Source organism: Hippocampus zosterae, chromosome 4 (genome assembly GCF_025434085.1).
Source record: "Hippocampus zosterae strain Florida chromosome 4, ASM2543408v3, whole genome shotgun sequence".
Lineage (NCBI taxonomy): Eukaryota > Metazoa > Chordata > Actinopteri > Syngnathiformes > Syngnathidae > Hippocampus > Hippocampus zosterae.
The window spans coordinates 21,843,845-21,864,755 of record NC_067454.1 but is presented as its reverse complement, the minus strand read 5'-3'; the positions used below and the strand labels follow the sequence as shown (position 1 = coordinate 21,864,755).

Below are 20,911 nucleotides of genomic sequence, written 5' to 3'. Positions count from 1 at the left end.
AAACGTGGGAGAAATTGGACAATTTGCGGAGGCAAAAAGAGCTTGTATTGGGGTTTGCCAATTTCCCACATGATAAGCACAACTACATGACTTTGCACACTATTAGAGTTGTCAAAACTAGAGGTGGCTGCCACAAAGAGGAAAATCAAGTCATTTCACTTGGCTTGTCAAAGTTTGAGAACCAAACAATTGGTTTGTCAACTTCTGTGATGAGATGGCTTCCGGTGTGGGTTTTCGACTGTAGACTACTGTTATTTTTATCTTATCACGAGTTTGTTGCAAGATGTAGATCTTGCAAACTTATGGTGATTGGTCTGTCTTTGAGCTGGGAACGACTGCTATTTTTTTTAGATTGATGAATAAATATGTGTGTGCGCGTGGTTGCATGTTTTATGAGGCTTTGAGATGATGCGGGTCCTTTAAAAGAGATTATCTTTTTGCAACATTTTACCCTTCATATTTGTTACCCGCTTTAAATCCTCCGTTATCTTTGATTGTTTAGTTACACCAGCAAATATTGGCACGGGCCTCATGCTCACTGTTGGAGTGTGAAGAAAGGGAAAAACAAAGTGGCCATGCGGTGGCACAAAAGTGCAAACAAAGCAGTGTGAATGGTTGAACAGGTGTGGGCAAGCTCTGCACATCTGCTGAATGGAAAAGAAGGCCCAGAGGAATAAGAGTGTAATTCAGAGAGGGTGGTCACACAGCATTGACTGCACTGATGACCATTCACCAAGCCATATTTCAGCTATCGAATATATAGAACAGTAGATACTTGAGCTCCACGACCATCAGCATTGATCCCTTTGGACGTCTCGTCCGTCTCCTGGTTGCACGGCAGTTAATTTTGCTTGTAATGCATTGTGTAAATACCGTCATAGTTTTCCCTCAAACCTAGTAACAATTTAACTAGCGTCATGAGCGGAACTAACTGATTGGCAGTTCAAATAGATGTACATCGGATATACCAGCGAGTCTCATGCATCTACCGTCTTTTTCAACTTATTATTTCCTGAAAACTGAAAATCTTTTTGTAAACGCCGATTTTCAATGCATTCATCCATTTTTTTTTCTGACCTTGAAAAACAAAACGGCGTACCCTCCCTACTGCCCAAAGACATCTGGGATAGGCTCCAGCACCCGCCGCGACCCATCTTAGGATAAAGCGGACCGGAAAATGGATGGATGGAAAATATCTCCAAAATTCATCAAGTTAAGATGTTTCATGCCTAAGTTTGCATAGAAATAAATGAAGTTCCTACAAGTCACGTGAAAGTTCATGTTCCGGTTGATGCGGTAGATGAACATATCTGAAATTAATCAAATATCCAAGTAGCCCGTCATCTGTTGTTTCTATTTGTTCTCGGGAAGCAGAAAGTGAGTCATTATTTGTTCTCTATTTCATTTTTTGGAATGACTATTTCGAAAGAAAGTCATTATTCACCATCATTTAGTCTTTTTTGAACCTCTTTTGGTTTTGGAAAAAGAAATGAACAATTGACACAGGTTAAGCTTACTGCAGTATGTTACAGACACATTCCTGTGTTTTGAGCGCTGTGTGTTAGTTCGGCCCGTGTACCGAGTAAAATGGTTCTTTGTCGGAAAGGGAACTTCAAAGGGCGTTGGACAATCTTGTACAAGACACTAATAATGTCTAAAAACCTCTCACAGCCTTTTCATTTTGTAATTTTGCCTGGCCTGTGGTGCTACCGCTTAACCCCTCTGACCACACTTAACTCCGTTGTCATGACTTGGCTGTCGTTAAATGCATTCCTTCACTATGTCCATGTTGCACTGGATACGACTGGCTCCCGTCTGTATGTATTTACTACTGTGTCTGCAAGTATTTTAGGTTTACAGTCATTTTTTTCAGGAGTAGTATCCGGTTTCAGGTAAAATAGTCATTAAGTCTCCCTCCCTGAATATTTTTACCTTCTTTGATCTCTTGTTTGACGGTGTTGAATGATTTCCCCCAAAAGGCTTTGAGCATGCAGAGACCTGCTCCTCTTTTATCTGTGCCTCCCCATCAAGCACTTTGAAGCTGTTTACGCACTGCAAAATAACCCAAACGAGCAATGAAGAAGTCCCTTCACGGTGTGTTTAGAAGGAGCTAATCATCTTATCTGAAAAGTGCTGTCCCAGCGTGGGAATTTATATTTACATCCATCACAGGCCATGTCCAGATAGTTAACAATTTCCTCTGGTTTTCTCTCGTGGCATACAATTCAATAATGCTTTTCCATCTCACGATTTTATTTTAAAAAAGTGGCTTGTATCTGTGTGTTCAAGAGAGGGCAATGGTGCATTACAGGCTAAATAAAGACAGTTGCAGCCTGGGTTCGGATAGAAAGCACTTTCTTGTCAATAACCGATTCTGTAATTAGTAATGACAGTGTTTTCCCAGTGTATAAATGTTTACCTGATTTCAAGCCCTTTCAACTTCCAGAATCGCTAGCACTGAACAAATGAATTTACCTGTTACACGGCAACACACACATATTTGACGACACGTGACCGCTACTGAACAGTACATCACACTCAACAACTCTTCCTTTTTATGACGAGGGTAAAATGGGATAAATCATAATTTCGGAATCCGTTGCTTATAAATTGCTGCGTTTAGATTTGCAGGAAATTCTGAATGTTATTGATTTTCTTTTGTGTTTTGAGGAGTGAATATGGTTGCAAAAAACAGGGATTGGAGAGCACTCTATGGGGGTTTCATTTAAAAGAATCCATAGACTATCTCTTTACAACCACACAATTTTCTTTAGTATCATGGTGGTGGCAGGGGTGGGCCGAGGGTAGTGTAGCTAGTATGGCCAAAGATGAATGTCAGTTCCTGTCTCAGATGTGAGAGGAGGAACGTGGCTCAATCTGCCCACCATGTTAACTACTTGCTGGACGCCCCCCCATCTGTAGATACAGATCAGTGCCCTCCCTCCCCCCATCTTTAGGTACATAACAGTGTCCCCAGATGGATGAACTCATTGAAGACTTGGATAATCACAGGACTGGAGGGAAACCAAGCAATTTTTTCATGGAATTGTAGTAATCCCCCTGCCCCCCCCCCCGACCCCCCCGCCACCCCACCCCAGAGTTCCCCGAACTATTCAGAAGCAAATTATCTCTCATTAGAAAGCTTGCTGCAGTGCTTTGGGGCTAAAGGCAATGTGTCCATTATCAAAAATTGGTGTGAATTATTCAAATGGTTTTCAGTGGTTGACTGAAGTTCAGTTTAAAGTCGTCATAATGTACGGGGAACACTGCATTTTTCTCACGTTAGCAAAGGAACGTGTGCTCTGCATCTGTTCGTCGGCATTGCTGTCTCAGTGGGGCGATCCTTCGCTGTTGGCCCATGGGGAGGCTGATAAGAGGGCGGATTCAGGCCTCAATCATTGCTGGTTAATTATCACATCCACAGCAGGTGAAAGGTTTCCCCACTGTGTAATCCCTCCCGGATCTCAGTCAACTACTCACACTTACATAAGGAAAGCCATCCTTCTGTGCAATCTCCCATTTGTGGAGTCATTTGTTCGGCTTTAGTCAAAATATACAACTATATTAACTGTGTCATAGTTTTTCAAACTGATAAGGCATTAAGATAAGACAATGAAAGCTTTATTTGTCTCACAATGGAGAAATACGTCTCCTTGCAGCGCGGGTGTATCAGTCTCTGGCTGAAGGAGCTGCCCAAGTGCTGTCAGGATGGCCTGCAGGCCACTTATTTTTATTTTTATGTGGTGTACAGTACTGGTAGGGCTGGGAATCAAAAATTTTGATAACTGGTTTCCTGTAATTAAATTCCTAGGAATCGCTTCTTTGCTTGTCTAAAGATTCCACATATCCAACTTTGTTAGAAAAATAAAGCAGTGGCTTGACTGCTGGTGAGGCGACTTATCTCGTTCTCGGGTGTGATGCGGTCGACGTTGCAGAGGGGGAAGCAGGGAATGAGTGAATGAAATCTGAAGAAAGGCTAGCACTGACTATCAAATTAACAGGTCATCTCAAAAGCATATTCAAGTGAGCACGAGGGCCAAACTTGGCACAGTTCTCCCAATCATGCATCCCTTCAAAGGTAGGGTTGTTAAGGTACTGTATATCAATCACTGCCACAATATCGTTTGTTCGTGCAGTTTAATTTGAATTAGACATGTTTGTGCCACCAACATTATAGACTCACACTAATCTCCTCATGAAAAGGAATGTAACACGTTTGATTTCATTTTCAAATTGAGTTGATTCACAACGTGTGTGTGCGCATTAGCAAGTCAGTGCCTCAATATTAAGTGTTATTCGTGATTGTAAGTCGTTTATGTACGTTGGGCTTATATTTACATGTACTTACTATTTGAACTGTATGTATAATTATGACCTCAGCCAATTAGAATTGTCTCATGAAACATTTACATGCAATTGCTCATTTTTATTTTATGTGTCTTTTGGCTTCTACAGACCCCCCCCCCCAAAACACACACGCACACACACACACACACACACACACACACACACACACACACACACACACACACACACACACACACACAAGCACATTAAATTAAAAAAGCAAATTAAATTTTTAAAAATGGTCGGATCACTTGGAGTAAACTTTCTAACTAGAAATACTGCAGCAATAATCACTACTATAAATCAGTAATACCTGATAATATTTTAAAACATTGCTTTCACCCGCTTCAGATGAACACGGCATTGTGAACTACAAGGATGATTATATTTTTTGTCGCTGAGCCAATAGGAGCCCATAGCCAGTCCTATTTCTTAATCACTGCTGTAAGGTAACAGAAGAGAGCCTCTGGTTTTTTTTTTTGTGTGACAATATCGTTACATCGCTAGCCAAACAACTTAGATGTATTATGCATGTATGTACAGTACGTACATTGTTTTGTTTTATGTACTGCAATTTACAATGATACTCCCCTAGGACTTTACAGCACAGTTAGCATGAACAAAATATGGTAATATAACAAGACATTACATAAAACGTGGACAGTCAAGCGATCTTACCCACTATTCCTGCATATGCGTTGTTGTTTGAAGCCGTGACAGATGAAAGAGGAGAAAGTCAAAGCGTCCTTTCACCAGTGGATCAGAGACGTCATGCTCAAACCGTGCATGGCGTCCCACACGTCTGCTATGAGATAAGTTTGAAAGTAAACAAGAAACTGTAGCGTCCATTGACAAAAAACGAGATTTGTTCACTTCTGTCCCAAGTTAATCCGCTTCAATTCCGAGCGCCGATTCTTCAGTTCCAAATACGGGTCCACGTTCCTCACCGACGCGCCACTCTCCTCATCCTCAGCTCCAGCAGCCATCCATCTTGCTGCATCAACGCAGACTGTCCAACAGCGCCACCATCTCCGCTGAACAAAATGGGGCAGTGAAAAATGCTGCCCATTAACAGGCGCCAAAAACACAAGGACAAGTGGCTACTGTCAAAATCAAAATAGTGCGTCTACACGCGTGCTTCAGTCTGTCTTTCCATATCGTCTTAAAAACACACGAACTGGTGGCTTTGACAAGCAGTGGCTAAATCAATTCACCTTGCTTAGGCATACTGAGGAAGGCATGCACTGTTATTTATGCCAAAAGCACTGTGCCCCAACACAGCAAACAATCGGCTGCCTCCCTGGTGAGCGAGCCATCAGCCAACCGCAGGCTGGACACATTAAAATGACATGGGGTGTTTGCCATTCACAAAGTAACAGAGAAGAAAATGTATATTAAAGATGGTAGTACCTAAAAACACTCAAGTAATAAAGTTACAAAAACTAAAATAATATAGTTTAGATCGATAGTTTGAGAAATATTTTACTTTTTAAATTTATTTTACGGCAGATACTGGGCATGGACCACTGAGCGCATGAAGGCTGCTTCATAGTCATCTGTGTCTCTCAAACAAAAGTGGCCACACAAGCTAGGAATCCATCATTTTCCAATGTAAGTTTTGATATACAAATTCATTAACATAATAATAGTCATATTCTTATTCTAACTCTGAAGTTAAAGTATGTTTCCTGTAAATGAAAGTGAGCCCATTGAATTAATAGAATACAGTAGATGCACGTCATGGCGCGGTGTAAGGATGGTAGCACCTCTGCCTCAATTTGAGCCAGGAAAAACCCTGGCCACAGTATGCTTCGTAACAAAAGCAAAGACCTCGACTCTATTGCCTTTTAGCCTTTTAAATTTGAATTCCAATTCTGCACTGGCTTTGTGTGCGAAGAAATGTTTCTACCAAGATGCCTAGTGTGCCCTTGTTTTCCACCCCAGGTCACAGAGGGGACTCTGGTGAAGAAAAGTCAACTGGTTTTGAAGGAGGTCTATTCTGTCGAAAGAGTGGCTCAATAAGTCAATATGGTTGCTCTCAGACAGCGTCTCAGTAAAGGAAGGAGGTTTCCTGCTGAGCCACTGATGGAACAAAACAGAGTCTTTGTGCAAGCACACCCTCTTTATGCCTATCCTCTTCAGTGTGTTTTTCCAAAAGGATGGCTCTTGTCTGTTCCGTGGAAAACAAGACACTTAGATGAGTTATGCGCCAATGTACTTTTGCTCCGTTATTTCCCAGCATGGGCTTATGTTTAGTATTACAGCCTTGGCTCGAGAGCGCCATATAGGATATCATGGCATCACCTTAAGCTGAGCTCCCGAAACCTTTAATGACACAGAGCAAAGTGGATTTGGGACAGAGGTAACAGCCCATACTTATCAAGTAGACAACTTCATTTTCTGGCCTCACGCTCTCTGCTCCCTCGTTCTCACTGGTTGCCCGTCCTGGTGTTTCCTAATTTTCAGAGGCAAGCGGGTGCCGTGCTCCCTCACTGCTGGATCTGAACAGATTGTACTTTGTCAATGTAATATTGTTAGAACTGGTTCATCCTAATGCTTAACATCCTGCAGACTTTCTGAACCAACACTTTTAGCATTTAATTCGTGTAACTGAACATGAATTGGCTGAATTGCAAAATATTCGTGATTTTCTGAAAGGTAAATTAATAAATGTTTTTTTTTTCTTTTTGTTCGTGCAAGCATTTTAAACCTCTCTAAAATGTCTTCTTAGGTTGTAGTTTTTACTCACAATTCTGTCATTATATTTCAAGATGAACTTTTCGTACCGTTTGACACAATTTGAAACAAATACACATTACACACCTAATTTTCTGTGCAGACTTTCGCTGAATGGTCACGGTATCTACAATAATTTCAACATTGCTTCAACATATTAACAAAAGTTCTCAATTTAGCTGAAACATCTGAGTTTGAGTCTTTGTTCGAAATAAATCGACGTACCAAAGAACTGAGGTTCAACTGTTAATTGTTGATTGACCGATTTTTCACAAATTGACTTCTCGGCTGGTATCATTGAACACTCCTTACAGGAAAGCCATGACTTATTCTGTTGTACGATTGCCAGCAGATGGATAACGCAGGTTGACTGCGCCTTTTACCACCTATGAGAAAAGCAGTGTCACTTTGTCACTGGCATAGATTGATAAGATAAGATAACCTTTATTTGTCCCACACTGGGGAAATTTGCAGTCTAGAGCAGCAAAATTGGGGGGAAGAAAAAAAAAGGAGTGTTTCATTGCACAAAATAAATGTTTCAGAAAGAACTGTACACAGTTTAATAAAAGAGCAATATACTGAATATAGATGAACACATCTATTTCTTTTTAATACATATTAAATGTTGGAAAAAAAGTAGGTGCGATTGAAAAACCTCCCTAGCACAGGAGTATGCTATGGCACCCTGGTTGGGAATCAAGTCATTCATTTCGAAAGAATGGGGGCAATTCTATCCCCCTCCGTTGTCGAATTAGCATCGAAATGATTGCACAGCTTTAGTTAGTGGGAGCGCTGAATTGCCTGGCATGTATTCCCTAGTGTACAAGTGAAAAATTAGAATGCATTCCAGTCATTTTCTAAAGCACTTTTCCCATAGTTGTGCTTTCAAGACAACTAAGTGCATTAAAGACAAGAATTGATATTGGTTCGTAATGGAGCCCACATTACAAGCTTCTGGCTTTGGCTCACACAAGGGAGTTGATGCCGCTAGGTAGGGAGGGGACTTAAGTTCAATTGCTCAAGCACTGACGTCGCTCGTAGCCTCTCTGCTTCCTCTCTCCCCCTGGGTGTCCCTCACCTGCTCTTGGAGACATGCGGTTTCTTCAAGACGAGAGCCGGCATAGTTGAAACTGTGTTTAACATTCCACCTCTTATTTCACTCCATTCGCTGCATTATTAAAATACCTCCATGCACTCTTAATTATTTGCTGGCTCTCCTCATCCCTGCAATTGCTGTTATTTGTCTAACCAATACCACTGTGTGACTCTTAGGTGCTGGTGGCTGAATAATGGATGAGTACAAATGCAAAACAATTGCACTTCTTCAGACTTTGTGACGATCCGTTTCAGTTTGATGTTAACATCTATACCCGAGGAAAGGAAATTACAATTGCGTTCCAAAGACTGTACAACTTCACTGCGCTCTCCGCGTACAGGCGCGATATTAACTTGCCGGGGAGGCTAGTCTGAGTAATATTTGTCAGGTCCTTCTGTACAATTTCAATGGGGCTCGTGGTTTCAGAATGAAAAGTCTCTGTATGTGTTGCATAACTTTTAGTTTTTATAACCAGCCAGGGAGTTCCAAACTTTATTTTTTTTATTTTAGTAATCAGTCATTTTCCCATGACTTGTGCGGTTGACAGATTTGAACCAGATAATAGATCGTATGATGATGAGAAAGTTTGAGACATTGTCCAACTCATAATATTTTGTCTTATTTTTGCCCCTCTAGCATCAGCAGCACAGCCTTTCAGCCCATTCTGGTTCACGGTGGAGCCCCGGGACACAGTGGCCATTCGGGGGAACTCTGCGCTGCTCAACTGTTCTGCACACAGCGATGCAGCAGCACGCATCGAATGGAAGAAAGATGGCACCTTCATGAGTCTGGTTTCAGATGAGAGACGGCGCATACTCCCTGACGGCTCCCTACTCTTCACCCATGTGGTTCACTCAAAGCACAACAAACCTGATGAGGGCACTTACCAATGTGTGGCCACCATTGAAAACCTAGGATCCATTTCAAGTCGCACAGCGCACCTCTTTGTTGCAGGTAGGGGTGGCAACTACCATTACTTTTTTGGTTTCCCCCCACCCGACCATGTCCTTGTACTTTCAGTTCTACTAATGTTGTTACACCAATACTATGTGAATTTTTCTTCTTAGTCTTGAAAATTGAGATTTCTGTCAAACTGGAAACCTGACACTTTCTTATTGATTTTGAGTTTAGCAGGTTCTGCTTGTTGCTTGTAAGCACGTTTTGTTTATGGATGCAGTAATTAGGAAGCAAAACATTTTTTTAATTAGCTGTGGGGGTTTAAAAAATGCCATTTATTTATGAACTTATTAATATAATATTACATGGCCGAAAGTGCTAAAAGAATTATATTTTCTGCAGCTGTCTGCAGTTATCTGAAACTTAAAGTGTTTTGTCTCGACAAAAAAAGAAACAAGGTGGACAGCATAACAACAAGCTGAATAACAGAAGACATGCACAACAGGACAATTCAATATATATTCATCCATCCATCCATCCATTTTCAACCCCACTTATCCAGAAAAGGGTTGGGAGAGGGTGCTGGAGCCTCTCGAAGCAGGCTTCGGCCAAAAAGGGCTCATACTGAGACAAGCAACCATTCACATTCACACCGTCACTGAGTGGGAACCGATCTCACGCTGCCCCCGCCCGCAAGTCAGGCGAGTGTACCACTACACCAACAGCGACTATATATTGAGAGAGAGAGCTTCTGTTTTGTTACTTTTGAATGTAGGCCATGAACATCATTATTTTTAATTTCTTTTAAGCGTTATCTTCTACTATGCTTCTAATGTCGGTGGGAAAAAGGTACCATAGTTTCTTTCTTTTGTTATAATTGATTTCTTGTCCTTGAAATGGGTCACCGGGCCACCTAGCAGAAGCCTGAATGCATTGCATTTATGGAAACGACATGCATGAAAAAAGATTCCGATTTGTCTTTTCTCTTTCTCCTACCCCAATGTCACCTTTCTAAGTGTGAGAACATTGAGTGACATGGTATTATTAGGTGTTTCGAGTCAAGTCATGCCCTGAAATTCAATTTGCAGCCCTGCAATCCATTTACTGTGCTTTCCTCTTGGTACAGTGCTGGCAGGTTTAAAGATACTCAAGAGATGCCTTTTGCAGGGCATATACTGTCGAATAAGGTTGTTTGGTATCAACGCCTGGTTGTAATTGTTTGTGATTTAGTTCCTTCCTTACGTGATATTTTGGTTTTATGATAATAATTATTGATTTCGTCTTTAACGGCACTGGTGTAGCTGAAGGAGAAATAGGTTTCCCTTTCTCTGAGTAATCGCTCCAGTGGCCCGTCTAGCTACAGGTTCTAGTTTAAAAAAATGACATGAGCAATATGACAATGATTTGATCATGATGCTTTTTTTTTTACTTATCTTGAGCAAAGACAAAATAACTATCCATTTGACTCCGAGGAACATGTACTGTACCTCTAAAATGATTTTGGATCCGAACAGCCATAGAAGGAGACTCAACAAACTGTTGAAACGATCACATATTTTCTCAGTTCCATGGAAATCTAATGCAAATGTGGACTTGAGACGAGCGCCGCTGTCAGACAGCTTCATAGCCAGGGGGTCAACCATGATTGGGTGTTGGATGCAATCACTTTCGAGTTGCAGAGTGGAGCATCTGTCAACCATTATGGGCACACCTTCTATCCACGACGATTCATGAGTGTACTGTATCAGCTTGATTCAGCTACATGCACAATCATAACAGTATATTTATGGTTTTACTTTATACATTTGCACAAGCGTGGCTTTTGGCGCAGAGCCTATTTGACAAATATCAGGGTAATATCTGGGATTGATTTCGAGGAGACGTGACAGTCACAACCACACATTAGCACCATCATCGCCACACTTTCACAAGTTCCTGCTGTCAATGCTCGCACATTTATACTCCGTAAATACCAATTGTAATTCATAGTTATTCTTTCGGTCCAAAGCTTTTTTAATGGGCAAAAATATGATTCTTTTGTGTTGTTTTTCTTCTGCACAAGCACATTAATTTATTTTTGTTGGTAAAAAGTGATGTGTAAGTTATTGTATTGTATGAATTGTTTTGTATGAATTTTTTGGAACCTTATTCGAATGCCAATGTAACTTTAGTGAATAATTGTTCCTTGCCTTCTTTGTGCTTTGTCATGTGTCCTCCTTTGGCTGGTTTAGCGTGTGTACAGTCAGAAATCATGGGACTGCACACAGACTCTCATAAAGGAGGATGTTTGGGGGCTCGGGGGAGCGATATTATGTCTTCAGTTTGAGTCTTAGTGATAAAAAGGCGGGGGAGAGGAATTATAGGGCAGAAAGCCAATGAGTGGTGTGCAGCGGTGATAGCCAGGACACAAAGCGCCACTACTAATGAGAAACCCCATCTTAACTGTCTGCTGTTCTCTCACACAGACGCCCTCCTCCCACTGTCAGGCTTTGAACTCAGCCCTCCAGAATTGCTCAAATTGAGTCACACCTCACTGCTATTAAAGGGGAAACCCCCAATTGAGAAAGCAGAGCTAATTCTGTCCCTTCTCTCTGGCATGCCTTTGTTTGGGCCAAATCCTGACCCCCTCACATGCACTTTCAGATATTTCACTCTTTATATCCCTGGGTTTTCTCACAACATTCCTCTTCCTCTTTCACTACAGTACGTTGGTGTACAGAGACAACAAGCTACTAATAATCCCATGAAATCAATATGAAGCAACACACATGAAGCGTTAAGTGTCTTCTCATATTTAAACAGCTTTGGTAGAGCTGGATGCCCTTTGAAGGTATTAGGGGTGTCACCAGATTCTTTAATCCTTTTTTTTAATTGTCATGCCCCTAAGGCTACCATTTCTTAAAAATTCATAGGATGATGTTATGACTACGTCAGCATTTATTGAGGACCGATTTGTGCTATTCAATATACCTGAGGGACACAGTTGGACAAGATGTTGTTTTTGAAATAATAAATGTATGTCACCCAATCACGAGAAAAAACACATTTACATGGAACAAGATGTAATAGTCTGAATTGTTGTAACAAGATGTGGGTGTCTTGTTCTGACTTTGCTAAATTTGACACATTTGTATCGAACGATCTAAGGCGGGGGTGTCAAACTCATTTTTGTTGCGGGCCAGATTTTAGTTTCAATTTCCCTTGGAGGGCCGTTGCGACTGAAACCGCATAAAGAAGTCAAGAATAACGGTTTATTCACCTATTGTTTATGTGACTGTAATAAGACAAGATCACCTTTATTTGTCCCACACTGGGGAAATTTGCAGTCTACAGCAGCACAAAATAAATGTTTCAGAAAAGAACTGTACACTGTTCAATATAAGTGCAATATAAACTATAGCATTAGCAATATATTTGTAGAATAAATATAATAAATTAGCAATAGCATAGCAAAAACACAGCATGAGGTGGCTGTGCTATTTACAATGATAATGAGGTGTTTGGTAACAAAAAATGCTTACAGTATCAGTCTTATTTATTACAAATGAGAATTTGAAATTTTGGTTGAGATTTTAGCACGCATCATGAAAGTTGACAACTTTGATTTGCTTTCAAGGGCCACATAAAATGATGTGGCGGGCCTGATCTGGGCCCCGGGCCTTGAGTTTGATACACGTGAACTAATGGAGAGAAATCGAGCATATTTGGGTTCATATCAAGTTGCATAAAATGATAATTAAATTTGAATGTATTTTTGTTCATAATATGGCTACTATGTACTGTATGTGAGGGAAAATATCTAATATCGCATTCAGTCCTATGAGTTTGTTTGAGATATTTATTCTGGTTTTGATGGCTCTCTGGGGCAGTGTTACATCACCACTTGGGGCTGGGGAGCCCAAGTGGTTTATATATATACTATCTGGTTCGCCGCCCTCCGGGCGGCTCATCAGCTAGTTCCTGCGGAAGGCTGGTAAGGTGGGCCTTCGGCCCACAAAAGTGTCGGTGCTTGGTTCAACTTTTTGTTCATCTTCATTGCTTATCGCGAAAATAAAGAGATGTTTAGCTCTACTAAATAACTAACAATTTCATTGCAATGCTTGTGGGTAGACAACATTTATATATATATTTATATAGACAATATATATATATATATATATATAGATAATATGATATAATATTTTATATATATATATATATATATATATATATATATATATATAGCGGCTGGATAGCTCAGTTGGTAAGGCATCTGTTTGGCATACGGGAGACGGTGGTTCGAATCCCGCTTGGGGCAAAAATGAGCACATAACACCATCCAGTGTGGGTCCTTGGGCAAGATCCTTCACGCTAATGCCTACCTCATACAATGATGAGAGACAATAAAACGAATGACATGCCGGCTCAGACGTCGCCCGGCCAAACAAGGTCTGCGTCAGGTGCTGGGGAACCAGAGCACCTTGATGAAAAATGGGCTACTGGAACAAAGCGGAGATGGGCGAGATGCGATAACATGGCTCTGTTGGAATGCTACTACTCAAGCAACCCTAGTCAGAGGGGTTACATGCAGAGAATGTGGGCTAAATGGTTACTACGAAACCCACAGTCACGGTTGACCACGAAACAACTAGTAGCTCAGTGTTCCAACATCCACAAACGGCAACTGCTGTCACAACTTGAGATTGATGAGGTACAACGCAGGTTCCATGGCGAAGGGCCCCACGCTGCCAGATCAGAGGAGGAGGTCATACAAGAGATTGGGAGGCAAGCCCCAATGAATGCAGATGATGAGATTGGGTGGCCAGCCCCAATGAATGAAATGCTGAGCGAGGCAGCAACTGACCTGAAAGCGAAGATCATGGCGAGAATGAAAGCTGGGCAACATAGAAACCGATTACAACGACTATGTGAAGTACCATCTGAAAGTCTCATAGAAAGTGTGAATGCAGCACTGAGGACGATCCCTACCGTAACGATCACAGAAACCAATGAGCTGATATACGCTTCAGCATCAGTGATCCTGGAGACTCTGGGCTATAAGAGCAACCATGAGATACGTTACCCACCATGGAAAAGACGGTTGGAGGCTAAGATCAAGGCGGCCCGGAAAGATGTGAGTCAATTGACGGAGGCCCAGAGAGGTGTGATGAAAAGGCCGATACCCGAGAAGTACATCCAGATGACCATACCTGAAGCACTCGAAACTGCCAAACAAAGGCTCCAAGCCCTGTCCAGTCGCCTAAAGCGGTACACGAAAGAGAATGAGGCCAGACGAATAAACAGGCTGTTCGCAACACAACCTGCGAAAGTGTACGCTCAGTGGCAGGGTCCTAACAACAGAGCTGACCCACCAAGACTGGAAACTGAAAGGTACTGGAAAGGCATATGGGAGAAGGAGGTTGCACATAACAGCAGTGCACAATGGCTGGTGACCCTGAGAGAGGAGCACAGCAACCTCCCTGAACAGAACCCAGTTACCATAACAGTGGCAGACATACAGGAACGAGTCTCAGATATGAAGAACTGGACAGCATAACAGTGGCAGACATACAGGAACGAGTCTCAGATATGAAGAACTGGACAGCACCAGGCCCGGACATGGTCCACACCTACTGGCTAAAGAAACTCACAGCACTCCATGAGCGCCTAGCAGTACAAATGAACCAGCTGCTGAGGGATGGGACTCACCCAGAATGGCTAACCGAAGGGCGAACGATCCTGATCATGAAGGATCCCTCGAAGGGTGCAGCCCCATCCAACTATCGGCCAATAACCTGTCTCTCCACAACATGGAAGCTCATGTCAGGAATCATTGCGGCTAAGATAAGTGGACACATGGATCAATACATGAGCGAAGCGCAGAAGGGCATTGGTAGAGATACCAGAGGAGCCAAACATCAGCTCCTGGTTGACAGAACAGTCGCACAAGACTGCAGGTCCCGACGTACCAACCTGTGCACAGCCTGGATTGATTACAAGAAAGCCTATGACTCGATGCCACATACATGGATCACTGAATGCTTGGAGTGGTATAAGGTGAACAGGACAATAAGAGCCTTTGTTGCAAACTCGATGAGGATGTGGAAAACCACACTGAAGCCAATGGCAAGCCACTTACCCAAGTGTCCATCAAATGTGGCATATACCAAGGTGATGCACTCTCCCCACTGCTGTTCTGCATAGGACTGAACCCCCTAAGCCAAGTAATCACCAAGACAGGCTATGGATACCGCCTCAGAAATGGAGCTACAATCAGTCACCGCCTCTACATGGATGACATAAAGCTGTATGCTAAGAGCTAAAGGGACATAGACTCCCTGATCCACACGACCAGGATCTACAGCAGGGACATCGGGATGTCATTCGGGCTTGAGAAATGGAGTCGGATGGTGACTAAGAGAGGAAAGGTAGTCCGCACTGAAGGGGTCTCACTCCCTGAAGGAACAATAGCAGACATTGAGGACAGTTACAAGTACCTTGGTATACCACAAGCCAATGGCAACCTCGAACTGGCAACAAGGAAAGCGGCTACGGCCAAATACCTCCAGCGAGTGAGGCAAGTCCTAAGAAGCCACCTCAATGGCAAGAATAAGACCCGGGCAATAAACAGCTATGCCCTGCCAGTGATCAGATACCCTGCAGGAATAATAAGGTGGCCAAGGAAGAGATTCAGACCACGGACGTTAAGACCCGAAAGCTCCTAACCATGCATGGAGGGTTCCATCCAAATCCAGCACCCTGAGACTGTACGCAAGCCGAAAGGAAGGAGACCGGGGACTAGTGAGTGTGAGAGCCACTGTCCAGGATGAAACATCCAAGCTCCATGAATACATCAAGGAGAAGGCTCCAACTGATGACGTACTCAGAGAATGTCTCAGACAATGGGGAACAGAAGATGAGGCGCTGGAAGAGGGACCATCATGGGAGGACAAGCCCCTACACGGGATGTACCACCGGACCATAACTGAAGTGGCTGATCTCAAGAAGTCCTATCAGTGGCTAGAGAGGGCTGGCCTGAAGGACAGCACAGAGGCACTCATCCTGGCTGCTCAGGAGCAGGCCTTGAGCACCAGAGCCATCGAGGCCCAGATATACTACACCAGACAAGACCCAAGGTGTAGGTTGTGCAAAGAGGCACCTGAGACGATCCAACACATAACTGCAGGGTGTAAGATGCTGGCAGGGAAAGCCTACATGGAACGCCATAACCAGGTGGCTGGCATAGTCTACCGAAACATCTGTGCGGAGTATGGACTGGAAACCCCAAGGTCAAAATGGGAAACACCTCCGAAGGTGGTGGAGAATGACAGAGCGAAGATCCTGTGGGACTTCCAGATCCAGACTGACAAGATGGTAATGGCGAACCAACCAGATATCGTGATCATAGATAAAGGGCAGAGGAAAGCCGTTGTAGTGGATGTAGCGGTCCCTAGTGATGGAAACATCAGGAAGAAGGAACATGAGAAACTCGAGAAATACCAAGGGCTCAGAGAGGAGCTGGAGAGAGCCTGGAAGATAAAGGTGACAGTCGTGCCTGTGGTGGTCGGAGCACTCGGGGCAGTGACCCCCAAACTAGATGAGTGGTTGCAACAGATCCCGGGAACAACATCGGACATCTCAGTCCAGAAATGTGCAGTGCTGGGAACAGCAAGGATACTGCGCAGAACCCTCAAGCTTCCTGGCCTCTGGTAGAGGACCCGAGCTGAATGAGGGACGGACACCACCCAAGGGGTGAGATGAGGATTTTTTATATATATATATATATATATATATATATATATATATATATATATATATATATATATATATACACACACACACACACACTACAGCATTTCAGTGTTTTTATTCCGGACACACACATTTCTTGAGACAAGTCCATGTCTAGATCACCTCTGTTTCCGTGTGGACATGGAGACAAGCTAGGGCAGTGAGAGATTTGCATTTCATAAAAGCTCACTCCCCCAATACCCGCAGAGATGCTAACTAGCGATAAATGGTAGTACTCGTGGGTTTCATGTCGTCAATAACATTAACTACTGTGTCATCAAATTGAAATCCCTCTCCCTTTCCAAATGCTGGATTCTCTTGTGTTAACATTGCAGCCAGCTCGGCTCCTGCATTATCATTTCACCTCCATGCATGTTTCTCACCTTTAAGGACAAAAGTATTAAAGCACAAGTTTTAAGCAGTTGATTTATGATAAGGTGGGGTAAATTCCTTCTGAATCTGAATTGTTCATCTTTCCAAGAATTTTTAGACAGTTTGGGGAAAGGCCCTTTTGTGTTCCAGCTTGACTGGGCCTGAGTTCGCAACGCTTGGGTGAGTTTGGTTTGGAAGAACTTGAGCCCTCGTCTCAACCACATTAAAAAAAACTGTAGACGCTGTACATACATCTTTCTCATTTATTTTCAATTCATATACTGTATTTGTATTGGCAAACATGCTGTGCCAAAATGCTGTCCTTCCATGGTCTCTTTACCCCCCACCCCAGCCCCACCCCACACCACCTTTTTTTACAGTCCAAAATTGTTACTTGGAAAATTGGTTCGTGCTAGTTTGAGAGAAATCTCAGCCCAACAACCAATTAAAGCAAGAATCATTATAACGCAACAAAGCAATAAGGAAGATTATTGTCAACTTAATTTTCACTTCCTCATTGAATGTTTTGATCAATATTGCAGAAATGTGCAAATTCTGCTTTTTTGTGTGTTATTGTTGATGAGCTTTGTGTAGAATCTTCCAGATAAGAAAAAACCTAACTTTTATCTTTCATTTTAAATTGAAGCCCACAGCAATAATTAGGTTATTAAAGACTCTCAAATAATACAAATAATAAATACAAACATCTAATTCACTTTCTTAACATTGCAACACATTTGTCTTCTGCATTCATCAATTACATACTGCATGCACAGGCTGATGTAAACATAGAGTGACATGTTAATGGCAGCTGGGAGACTGGACTGTCCACATTTATTCCTCTGCAGTTTTCTCTCGTCCAGCTACTTTCACTGGCTTCTGCTATTTTTGACTCTTTTCCTCAATGACTCAACATCCCCCATCTCTTCTCTTTACTACCTCTCCTAGCCTCTATTTCTTTATTATGCTCTCATTCCTCTGCACAGCTCAAACATACCCAATGGCCTACAGACACACTCTTTTGGATTGCACTTCCACTGTGACCGCCGTGCTTACTCATAAAGAGAAGAAATTGCTTACCAGTCTCCATAAAACAGCAGCACAAACATGTCATTCGTTCACCCAGGAACCATTAGAAAGATAATATTTTCTCTTAGTTTAGGTTGAGACTTCCAAACTTTAAATTGATGTATATAAAAGGATATGTGTGATATCAGACATGAGAAAGTAACATTAATTAAAGGTGTGGAAAATTGACTTTTTTGTACACAAATATTTGGGTCAAAGTAAATCTTTAGTTAGCTGCCTAATTCTGAAATTGTTTCTGTGAGCGAGTCATGCTTTACTATCCTCCATAGTTACAATACAGTGGGGGTAATTAACATAATTATCACCCTCACAGGTTTCTTAGTCGATGGTGATGGATAAATCAATTCATTCGGGATTCAAGTTATTATTTTAAGAATTTGATGAATCAGTTGATTGTTTTTTGATTCATCATTGAATTGGATTAAAAAAAAATTCACCTGTATTCAAAACCCAACACTTTATTTCAAACTTACACAGTGGGAAAGTGCACAAGCAAGAGGTTGCCTGACCATCACGGAGCTCTTAAAATAAATAAAATCAAATCGGTTCCCAGCTGGTTGAAAATGTGTCCTGTTCACATCACACAGTCAGCCATCCTACCTGAGTTCATGTTTTCCAGGCGCTCATGAACGCTAGGCACTAAGCTAACGTGCTCTATACAATTTTTATGGGTAGTAGCTACAAGCTACATGGAGTGGAGCCTCTTCTCCAAGTTACTCATTCTTGGCACATTTATAATCAACCAGTCTGGCTGTTTGGATGACAGGTATCACCTCAAAGTGGCGGTAGTGCTCTTGAGTGATTTAGGTCCTATTTAGCTGACAGAACCTTTTGTGTCAGTCTTGGCTGCTCTGAGTCACGCACTGCTGTCCTGTCATGTGGTGTTCCACAGGGCTCAATTCTGGGGCCTCTGCTGTTCTCGCCGTAACTGCTCCCATTGGGTTCCATCTTAAGGAAACATGGTATTCCCTTCCACTGCTATACAGATGACTGCCAGATCTATGTCCCACTGAACAAAAAAGACGCCTTCTCATTAAGGCCACTCCTATCCTGCCTGGAAGAAATCAAAACCTGAATGGCACAACATTTCTTAAAATTCAATGAAAAGAAGACAGAGGTGATACTGTTTGGTGCCAGTGGCCCTTGTACATCCCATCCTGTAGACTTGGGCCCCCTGTCTTCTTATCTTAAGTCAACAGTCTCAAACTTGGGCCTTAAACTGGACAGTGATTTCATACTTGATTGGCAAATTGGCGCTGTTGTTAAATCCAGCTTCTTTCACCTTAGACAGCTGGCCAAAATAAAACCTCTCCTCTCTAATGAACACTTTGAGACAGTAATTCATGCCTTTGTCACATCCCGGCTCGATTACTGCAATGCCCTTTACTTTGGAGTCAGCCAGTCCTTCATTAAGCGCCTTCAGCTGTTCCAGAATGCTGCTGCTTGCCTCTTGACTAGTACCCGTAAGAGGGAGCACATAACTCCTACTCTGGCTCCCCATACATTTTAGAGTTATTTTCAAGATCCTGTTATTTGTTTTCAAATCTCTGAATAATCTCGTGCCACCTTACCTCTCTGAGCTCATCCGCCCCTAGACACCTGCCCGGCGCCTCAGGTCTGTAGACAAGACATTATTAGAAGTACCAAGAACTAAAGTGAGGCTCAGAGGGGATCGAGCCTTTTCTGTTGTTGGTCCCTCTCTCTGGAATGACCTCCCACTGAACATTCGTCAAGTCTCCTCGCTGCCCATCTTCAAAACCCTCATCAAAACTCACTTGTATTCTTTGGCATTCGACTTAGTATGACTTAGATTTGTTCTTGGTTTTACTGTTTGGTGCTTTCTACCGTCTTAATTACCTATTTGTTTTACTGTTTATTGTATATGTTAAATTGCTCCATGTTCAGCACTTTGTATGCATCGATGGCTGTTTGAAAGTGCCACATGTGTGGACATGATGTTTTTGGTTTTCAAGACGACACTGTTAAATTTTGGACTATAAGGGCCTGGCGTCCACTTACGAGGACGTTACATCATGTAAAAAGATAATTCTTTGTTTTTACACTCATCAGGTCCCAATTAGCCTAAATATCAAAGATAATTTTTTTAATAAAAATGCATGCCTTATAAATACACTTGACTTGACTTACATCGGTAAAATTCATTTACAGGTTTGTAACGTGTATCCCTTTTTTGAACATTTATGTACTGTCTTGCTTTCGAGTGCCAGGTCATTGACATGACAAACGGCTCTAAAAAGGAATCGGGGTCAGCTTCGAAATGATGTTCCATTACCCTGATTTCTATCGTTCTCTGGCAGAGGCGAGTGTAGAAAAGCAATAGAGAGACCGTTTCAACACTAAAGGAGCATTAATCTCAGATTGAGCTGAAACATTAAAACATTCATCTACCCTTGGAGATCGAGTAATGAAAAACGGACAGAAAATGATGTTAAGAATAGAAAACTTTGCAGACACGTTCTGGCCAGATGCGAACGTGCAACAGACACAAACAGTAGTTGTACCTTTGCACAGAGGTTGAGAAAATATGACGCGAGATCCAAGTCCAGGATGGAGCGAGAGGAGAATACATATTTTTACCGTCTC

The 20,911-nt window shown here is 42.3% G+C and overlaps 1 protein-coding gene across 17 annotated transcripts in view; it reads left to right on the top strand.

Moving 5' to 3' along the window:
- The window catches only part of neo1a (neogenin 1a), a 172,544-nt gene that overhangs the window by 61,403 nt on the left and 90,230 nt on the right, over positions 1-20,911 (top strand). For all 17 annotated transcript variants that reach the window (XM_052063022.1, XM_052063028.1, XM_052063018.1 and 14 more), the window contains exon 2: positions 8,816-9,133. In XM_052063022.1, the coding sequence (XP_051918982.1) occupies positions 8,816-9,133 (318 nt within the window). The remainder of the gene's footprint in view (positions 1-8,815; positions 9,134-20,911) is intronic.